General features: G+C 45.9%; 1 protein-coding gene across 1 annotated transcript in view; it reads left to right on the forward strand.

Moving 5' to 3' along the window:
* The window catches only part of LOC115142120 (uncharacterized), a 17,234-nt gene extending 9,395 nt beyond the window's left edge, over positions 1-7,839 (forward strand). The window contains exons 11-13 of the mRNA XM_029681591.2: positions 5,470-5,792; positions 5,915-5,971; positions 6,107-7,839. Of these exons, the coding sequence (XP_029537451.1) occupies positions 5,470-5,792; positions 5,915-5,971; positions 6,107-6,387 (661 nt within the window). The 3' untranslated portion in view covers positions 6,388-7,839. The remainder of the gene's footprint in view (positions 1-5,469; positions 5,793-5,914; positions 5,972-6,106) is intronic.
* Positions 7,840-9,351: the final 1,512 nt, after the last annotated feature.

Genomic DNA, 9,351 nt, shown 5'->3' on the forward strand with positions numbered 1-9,351 from the left:
TCTATCCAGTACCACCTCCACACCCCAGCCCTCCGGTAGCAGCTCCCCGCACCAGGCTTCCTGTGCGTGTCCTCGGTTCATTACCACCAGTGCCAGCACCACGCATCAGGCCTACAGTGTGTCCCGCCTGTCCAGCGCTGCCGGAGCGTCCCGCCTGTCCGGCGCCGCTGCCGGAGCCTCCCGCCTGTCCGGCGCAGCTGCCGGAGCCTCCCGCCTGTCCGGCGCCGCTGCCGGAGCCTCCCGCCTGTCCGCTGCCGGAGCCTCCCGCCTGTCCGGCGCAGCTGCCGGAGCCTCCCGCCTGTCCGGCGCAGCTGCCGGAGCCTCCCGCCTGTCCGGCGCAGCTGCCGGAGCCTCCCGCCTGTCCGGCGCCGCTGCCGGAGCGTCCCGCCTCGCCGCTGCCGGAGCCTCCCGCCTGTCCGGCGCCGCTGCCGGAGCCTCCCGCCTGTCCGGCGCCGCTGCCGGAGCTTCCCGCCTGTCCGGCGCTGTCAGAGCTACCGCCCCTCATGCCAGAGGCGCCAGAGCCCCTCATTCCAGAGGCACCAGTACTCCTCTGTTCAGCGCAGCCAGAGCTGTCAGCCTGCATGAAGCATCCAGAGCTGTCAGTCTGCCCAGCGCCGCCAGTGCCCCCAGTCTGCCCAGCGCCGCCAGTCTGCCCAGCGCCGCCAGTGCCCCCAGTCTGCCCAGTGCCCCCAGTCTGCCCAGTGCCCCCAGTCTGCCCAGTGCCCCCAGTCTGCCCAGCGCCGCCAGTCTGCCCAGCGCCGCCTGAGCTACCCATCTGCCCAGCGCCGCCTGAGCTACCAGTCTGCCCAGCGCCGCCAGTCTGCCCAGCGCCACCAGTGCCGCCAGTCTGCCAGGATCAGTTAGATCCGCCATTCAGCCAGGATCCGCCAGTCAGCAAGGATCCGCCAGTCTGCCAGGATCCGCCAGGTGCCAGTCAGCCAGGATCTGCCAGATCCGCCAGTCAGCCAGGATCCGCCAGTCAGCCAGGATCTGCCAGATCCGCCAGTCAGCCAGGATCCGCCAGTCAGCCAGGATCCGCCAGTCAGCCAGGATCTGCCAGAACCGCTAGTCAGCCAGGATCCGCCAGTCAGCCAGGATCTGCCAGTCAGCCAGGATCTGCCGGAACCACCAGCCAGCCAGGATCTGGTAGATCCATCTACCTGCCTGAGCTTCCTCTCGCTCCTGAGCTTCCTCTCGCTCCTGAGCTTCCTCTCGCTCCTGAGCTTCCTCTCGCTCCTGAGCTTCCTCTCGCTCCTGAGCTTCCTCTCGCTCCTGAGCTTCCTCTCGCTCCTGAGCTTCCTCTCGCTCCTGAGCTTCCTCTCACTCTCGAGCTTTCTCTCACTCTCGAGCTTTCTCTCACTCTCGAGCTTCCTCTCAATCCCGAGCTTCCCCTCAGTCCTGATCTGCTCTTCAGTCCAGTGGGGTTCTGGGTGAGGACTACTAGGCCATGGTCGGCGGCGAGGGTGGACTATCCAGGGACGCGAGGAAGAGGGACTAAGACAGTAATTGAGTGGGGTCCACGTCCCGCGCCGGAACCGCCACCATGGACAGACGCCCACCCGGACCCTCCCTATTTGTTTTGAGGTGTGTTCGGGAGTCCGCACCTTAGGGGGGGGGGGTTCTGTCACGCCCTGGTCTAAGTATTTTGTGTTTTCTTCATGTATTGGGTCAGGCCAGGGTGTGGCATAGAGTTTTTGTATTGTGGTGTGTTTTGTCTTGGGATTTTGGTGTGTATGTATAGTGGGATTGTAGCTTAGTGGGGTGTTCTAGGAGAGTCTATGGCTGTCTGAAGTGGTTCTCAATCAGAGGCAGGTGTTTACCGTTGTCTCTGATTGGGAACCATATTTAGGCAGCCATATTCTTTGGTTGTATTGTGGGTGATTGTCCTTAGTGTCTTGATGTCCTGAGTCTGTGTTAGTTTGCACCATTTTAGGCTGTTTCGGTTTTCATTACGTTTATTGTTTTGTTGAGTTTATATTTTGATTCATGTTACGTTGTTTTATTAAACATGGATCGAAATCTACACGCTGCAGTTTGGTCCGACTCTCCTTCTCCATTAGAAAACCGTTACACCCACAGCATGATGCAAATCAAATCTGTCGTTCTGCCCTGAACAGGCAGTTAACCCACTGTTCCTAGGCCGTCATTGAAAATAAGAATTTGTTCTTAACTGACTTGCCTAGTTAAATAAAGGTAAAATAAAAAATAAGCTTGGCACATCTAGCCACTGGGATTTCTGCCCATTCTTCAAGGCAAATCTGCTCCAGCTCCTTGAAGCTGGTGTACAGCAATCTTTAAGTCATACCACAGATTCTCAATTATGCTTAGGGTTATTGCCCTGCTGGAAGGTGAACCTCCATCCCAGATTCAAATCTCTGGAAGACTGAAACAGGTTAACCTCAAGAATTTCCCTATATTTAGCACCATCCATCATTCCTTCAAGTCTGACCAGTTTCCCAGTCCCTGCCAGTTAAAAACATCCCCACAGCATGATGCTGCCACCACAATGCTTCACTGTGGGGGTGGTGTTCTCGGGGTGATGAGAGGTGTTTGGTTTGCTCCAGACATAGCATTTTCCTTGATGTCCAAAAAGCTACAATTTAGTCTTATCTGACCAGAGTACCTTCTTCTATATGTTTTGGGAGTCTCCCACATGCCTTTTGGCGAACAACAAATGTGTTTGATTATTTTTTTCTTTAAGCAATGTCTTTTCTCTGGTCGCTCTTCCATAAATCCCAGCTCTGTGGAATGTTCGGCTTAAAGTGGTCCTATGGACAGACACTCCAATCTCCGTTGTGGAGCTTTGTAGCACCTTCAGGGTTATCTTTGGTCTCTTTGTTGCCTTTCTGATTAATGCCCTCCTTGCCTCTGTGAGTTTTGGTGGGCGGCCCTCTCTTGGCAGGTTTTTTGGGGTGCCATATTCTTTCCATTTTTAAATAATGGATTTAATGGAGCTCTGTGGGATGTTCAAAGTTTCAGATATTTTTTTTCTAGCCCAACCCTGATCTATACTTATCCACAACTTTGTCCCTGACCTGCTTGGAGAGCTCCTTGGTCTTCATGGTGCCATTTGCTTGGTGGTGCCCGTTGCTTAGTGGTGTTGCAGACTCTGGGGACTTTCAGAACAGGTGTATGTATACTGAGATCATGTGATAGATCATATGACACTTAGAATGCACACTGGTGGACTTTGTTTAACAAAGATGTGACTTCTGAAGGTAATTGGTTGCACCAGATCTTATATAAGGGCTTCATAGCAAGGGGGGTGAATACATATGCACGCACCACTTTTCCTTCTTTTTTTTATATATATACATAATTCTTTTGAAAATGTAATTTTTTTCACTTCACCAATTTGAACTATTTTGAGTATGTCCATTACTTGAAATCCAAATAAAAATCCATTTAAATTACAGGTTGTAATGCAGCAAAATAGGAAAAACACAAAGGGGATGAATGCTTTTGCAAAGCACTGTATATACAGTGGGGCAAAAAAGTATTTAGTCAGCCACCAATTGTGCAAGTTCTTCCACTTAAAAAGATGAGAGGCCTGTAATGTTCATCATAGGTACACTTCAACTATGACAGACAAAATGAGAAAAAAATCCGGAAAATCACATTGCAGGATTTTTTATGATTTTTTTTGCAAATTATGGTGGAAAATAATTATTTGGTCACCTACAAACAAGCAAGATTTCTGGCTCTCACAGACCTGTAACTTCTTTAAGAGGCTCCTCTGTCCTCCACTCGTTACCTGTATTAATGGCACCTGTTTGAACTTGTTATCAGTATAAAAGACACCTGTTCACATCCTCAAACAGTCACACTCCAAACTCCACTATGGCCAAGACCAAAGAGCTGTCAAAGGACACCAGAAACAAAATTGTAGACCTGCACCAGGCTGGGAAGACTGAATCTGCAATAGGTAAGCAGCTTGGTTTGAAGAAATCAACTGTGGGAGCAATTATTAGGAAATGGAAGACATACAAGACCACTGATAATCTCCCTCGATCTGGGGCTCCACGTAAGATCTCACCCCGTGGGGTCAAAATTATCACAAGAACAGTGAGCAAAAATCCCAGAACCACACGGGGGGACCTAGTGAATGACCTGCAGAGAGCTGGGACCAAAGTAACAAAGCCTACCATCGGTAACACACTACGCCGCCAGGGACTCAAATCCTGCAGTGCCAGACATGTCCCCCTGCTTAAGCCAGTACATGTCCAGGCCCGTCTGAAGTTTGCTAGAAAGCATTTGGATGATCCAGAAGAAGATTGGGAGAATGTCATATGGTCAGATGAAACCAAAATATAACTTTTTGGTAAAAACTCAACTCGTTGTGTTTGGAGGACAAAGAATGCTGAGTTGCATCCAAAGAACACCATACCTACTGTGAAGCATGGGGGTGGAAACATCATGCTTTGGGGCTGTTTTTCTGCAAAGGGACCAGGACGACTGATCCGTGTAAAGGAAAGATTGAATGGGGCCATGTATCATGAGATTTTGAGTGAAAACCTCCTTCCATCAGCAAGGGCATTGAAGATGAAACGTGGCTGGGTCTTTCAGCATGACAATGATCCCAAACACACCGCCCGGGCAATGAAGGAGTGGCTTCGTAAGAAGCATTTCAAGGTCCTGGAGTGGCCTAGCCAGTCTCCAGATCTCTATCCCATAGAAAATCTTTGGAGGGAGTTGAAAGTCTGTGTTGCCCAGCAACAGCCCCAAAACATCACTGCTCTAGAGGATATCTTCATGGAGGAATGTGCCAAAATACCAGCAACAGTGTGTGAAAACCTTGTGAAGACTTACAGAAAAAGTTTGACCTCTGTCATTGCCAACAAAGGGTATATAACAAAATAATGAGAAACTTTTGTTATTGGCCAAATACTTATTTTCCGCCATAATTTGCATATAAATTCATTAAAAATCCTACAATGTGATTTTCTGGATTTTTTTTTTCTCATTTTGTCTGTCATAATTGAAGTGTACCTATGATGCAAATTACAGGCCTCTCTCATCTTCTTAAGTGGGAGAACTTGCACAGTTCGTGGCTGACTAAATACTTTTTTTGGCCCACTGTACATCCTCTTGTGTATTGAAGGAAAAAGAAGAAAACACAGACATGAGAGAGACATTATGTTTTTTCTTTTTTTTCTTGTTACATTTTTTTGTGGAAGGCTGGCTCCCATGGCATCCATGAATGCACCCCATTGGTCCTCTCTCTTCATTGTTCAATCTGTTGATTCGAGTAATCAATGAGATACAAATCATAATTCTTATAGCTTGAACTCTCCATATTCCATTTCCTTGCTATTCATTGAAATAGAATGGGTCAAATCCAATCAATTATAATTAATCATCATTACACATGGCTCTGAGTTCACCCAACATGACAGCACAATAGGCACCAAAATCTGAGAGATATGGGCTCTTTTGGTATTGGGAGGTCAAATATCTTTCTCTGCACAGACACCGCAGGTTGGGGAACATGTCCTGCTGCGGAGGGAAGGCCTACGGCCCCAGCAGTGGCCAGATGAAGTGCTGTGCAGGGACTCTGTACGACCTGCAGGTTCAGGACAGGCTCCCAGAGGATGCCCAGTGCTGTGGGAATGTCCTAATGGAGGCCGGCTCCACCTGCTGCTCCGCCCCAGGACTAGACCTGCTCTACCCTACCCAGCCAGGGTTCACCTGCTGTGGGCACCGCTACCCCAACTCCTCCCTGTGGTCTTGCTGCGCGGGGGTCCTGCACCCAAGGACTGAACGAAACACCACCAGCATGAACATGACTCCAGGTCAGTGGGAAGAGGATATACTCCGAACCTGACTCCCATTTGGGTGTGTTTTGATAGGTCCCTGTCTGGATTCTGTCTCTGCCTTAGCCCATTTGATTAGAATGTTGTTCATTTATCCTCAGGACTTAGGATTCTACCACTGGGGGACCTGAAGACGGAAAAGTTGTGTGACAACAAAGGTAAGCCCTCCAGTTTGAAGCACAGGATGAAAGGAAACATGACTCAATACTTCGGCCTTTAGCAAGAACCTTTAGGAAGCAATTGAATCTACTTTTAAGGGAAGCACAACGCTGATCTGAAGTGTGTGTGTCCAGTTCTGCTAGGGACAGTGGAGAGTGTGTCTGTGAAGAAGAATACGCGATCCATCGTGATGGGGAACGTCATGTCCATGCAGGCCTCGCGTGGCCATGTCAACGCTCTGCCTTCCCCTCACTACCTCACATTACCCGACCACTGCAGCTCTCCTGAATTGGTGCCAGGCAACACTTACCTCTGGGTGAAAACAAGACATTTCTCAGACACCATAAACGTAATCTCTGATCTCAGCGACCATCCCTCTCCTCTCCATTCCATCCTCTCCAGGTGCTCAAAATGATGCATTTAACCATGTTGAGGGTATACAGTGTTTGTTTATAAATAATGGCACAAAAAAAGCAGTAACATTTTACTTGACACCCAGTGACACAGTCATGTCCATTTCATAATATGTCATAACAGCTGACAACCTGTCATAACGTTTATGATATGGTCATAACACTGTCATGACATATATTTAAACTTGTTGTGACTTATATTGAGTTATTTTATCGCTGGTTATGACACCTACATAAGAGTGTAAAAACACACAAAGCCTACTTTATGGCTTACGACACCTACATAAGAGTGTCAAAACCAACAAAACCTACCACACCAGACAAAACATTCCATTACACCATAGCCTACATGTCAACAGTATGTTTATGCTAATATATATATGCAGACACACGCATATATATGCACACACTGTATATATATTTTTAATTGACCATATTAAATTATCATTGTGATTATGCACACATTGATGACACACATGCCCATACCCCAATGCTCTGTTGCTGATGACTGGGATGAATGTAGGAGCAGATTTTCAAGAGCAGGACAAGGCACCCTCTTTTTTTTGACTGATATAAGGGCATGTAAAGCGTATCTGGCTTATATAATTATGATGGTCATAATGCTTCTTGACATGGTCATTAAAGGGAATTTTCTTAGTCCAAGTAAAGTGACAGGATGGCCATCAAGCATCATGACAGTGTCCTAAAAAAACGTGACTGTAAAGAATTCACAACAACGACGAAGGGTGTAAGAAGCCGACTTTCAAACCAAAGGAAATTGCACTCTTATTTAGGTCTCATTGTCAGCCATAGAATAACACTCTCTACAGTATGCCACAACAAGTATAAATGTATGGGGTCATGACAGTGTTATTACCATATGACACTGGGTGGCAAGTGAAGTTTGAGCAAAAAGCTTCTATTTTTGGTTCTGATGGGAGAGGACAGTTGAACTAAGCAAATGAGGCATGCGTTATATTCTTCAAGAAACAATTTGTATGTCATTCATTTAAAAGTCCAAAAATGTATGTACAGTAGCTATCACAGATTGTCCCTTTTATGTTATCAATAGATGTTTAAGTTATTTTTTGATTTGCTTACAAAAATCGACCACTGTTTATGGTCTCTCAAGGAGTCATATCTCAGGATAAGCCATATTTTATGATGTTTGTCTGGGTGGTGTTTTCTGTTTATGACGAAAGTTCCTTTAATGTTAATGCAATTGTATTGTCTTCGATTCCCTCCTTCAATTCCATACCGAAGCTATTTCGTAATTGAAAGTTAACTTGTTCTACGTGACACTAACAGTGTAGGAGTAAACCTGTCTGTGAAGTGATTTGTGGTGGTGGTGCCACTCCTGCAACCCTCTGAGACTCGTTCCACCAATGCAATAACATCCCAGGGCACTGGGTCAATGAGCAGAGTATATTAATGAATAAAGTATTGTGAAACTATGTAGAAATGAGACGGAATGTTTATTATGTAGTTGACAACCGCCTGGTTCATCACAACTGACTGAATCTGAGGTGACCTCAGACAGAAGAGACGTTGCCTGAAACTGGAAGTTGGGTCGCCATGAGCCATGCTTTTCCTCAGGGTACACCTTTACACAATAAGGTTGAAGCCCGTGGGGCCGGAGTTGAAGAACCATCAAAGTTATTCCACCACGGCACATGATCGGTGGTAAGTGTCACAATTTAAATTTTACATTGATAAGTTGTTTTGTAATGGTTGATTATATATATTTTTTTGCACAGCAGAGCTCAATACTACAGACTGTGTATTTGTCAGTATTCTTACAAATGCATACTGTATTACATAGAGACTTTGAAGAATAAAGCAATCTTCTCTCGAACACATTAAATGTTAGGGGTGGACCCCTCAAGACTTTAGGTGTTTTATTACATGACTTCTTGTTGTAAATTGTAAGTTACTGTACATAACCTAAATGTTGTACTAATGTTTTTACATTTGTATAGTGTGTTTTCTTGCAGACATTGGCTGTGTGAAAGTAAGTTGTTGTTAGTCAATTGGTTTGTAAGTATATTGCACATGTAACTGTCTTGTATTGCAGGTATTGTTTGTAAGCACGTACATCATTTTATATTTTCCCATTTGTATATTGTCTGTGAGCTGAATGAGTCTGCTTTCTGGTAAATATTTTAAACTTGCTCGAATTGGATGTGAATGTTTACATTTGTGTAGTAAATGTATTTATCGCAAGCAAACTTTTTAATTAACTGTTCAGTTGCCCACTTCCTTACTGGTTCTTATCCCTTATCACTAGCCATTACTCTTTTGTGTCCAATTCCAATTCAAACTAGGCCAGGGTTGGTTTGGAATTGGACATTGGTTTCTAGTTAGGGTTGACATATCTGGAGGTTCTAGATTTGTGTAAGTAATATGGCAGAAGTGTCCCAGAGCCCATTACACAGCAGGTTGGAGACCAACTGAAAAAATAAGTGCTTAATTAAAATTTGAGGCTTGTACCTTGATGTGGTGAAATAACTTTTTAACTAAACCAGGTGCATGTTATTGAAAATTAATTAACCTTTGTTTTTGCTTTTTCATCCTGCCTCCTCCCCTCTTTAGTCTGCTTTTGGCCATGTTCCAAAACGGAGGCGACAAGACGATAACCAGCTTAAGTCAAATTTAAGCCCCTCTTCGAAGACTGGCTGCCTGCCAAGGACAAGTGACAGCAAGAACTAGCCGCAGCACCTCCAGCCCCTTTTCCCCACAATTACTGTGTTAAGGAAATAAATTCCCTGTAAATGATAATATTCTCTGTCTGTCATCCTTACCCATACCTACAATCACATACCTCTTTCACTCCACGTGGAGTTGAGTGTAGCAGGGTGTTGCGTTCCCTCCAAGAGGCGTACGTAACAATTGACTTCAATACAAAACCTAGGAGGTTCATAGGCCTCACCCCCTTCAATAGACATACATGGTAATTATGACCACTT

Source organism: Oncorhynchus nerka, linkage group LG14 (assembly GCF_034236695.1).
Source record: "Oncorhynchus nerka isolate Pitt River linkage group LG14, Oner_Uvic_2.0, whole genome shotgun sequence".
In the NCBI taxonomy this organism is placed as follows: domain Eukaryota; kingdom Metazoa; phylum Chordata; class Actinopteri; order Salmoniformes; family Salmonidae; genus Oncorhynchus; species Oncorhynchus nerka.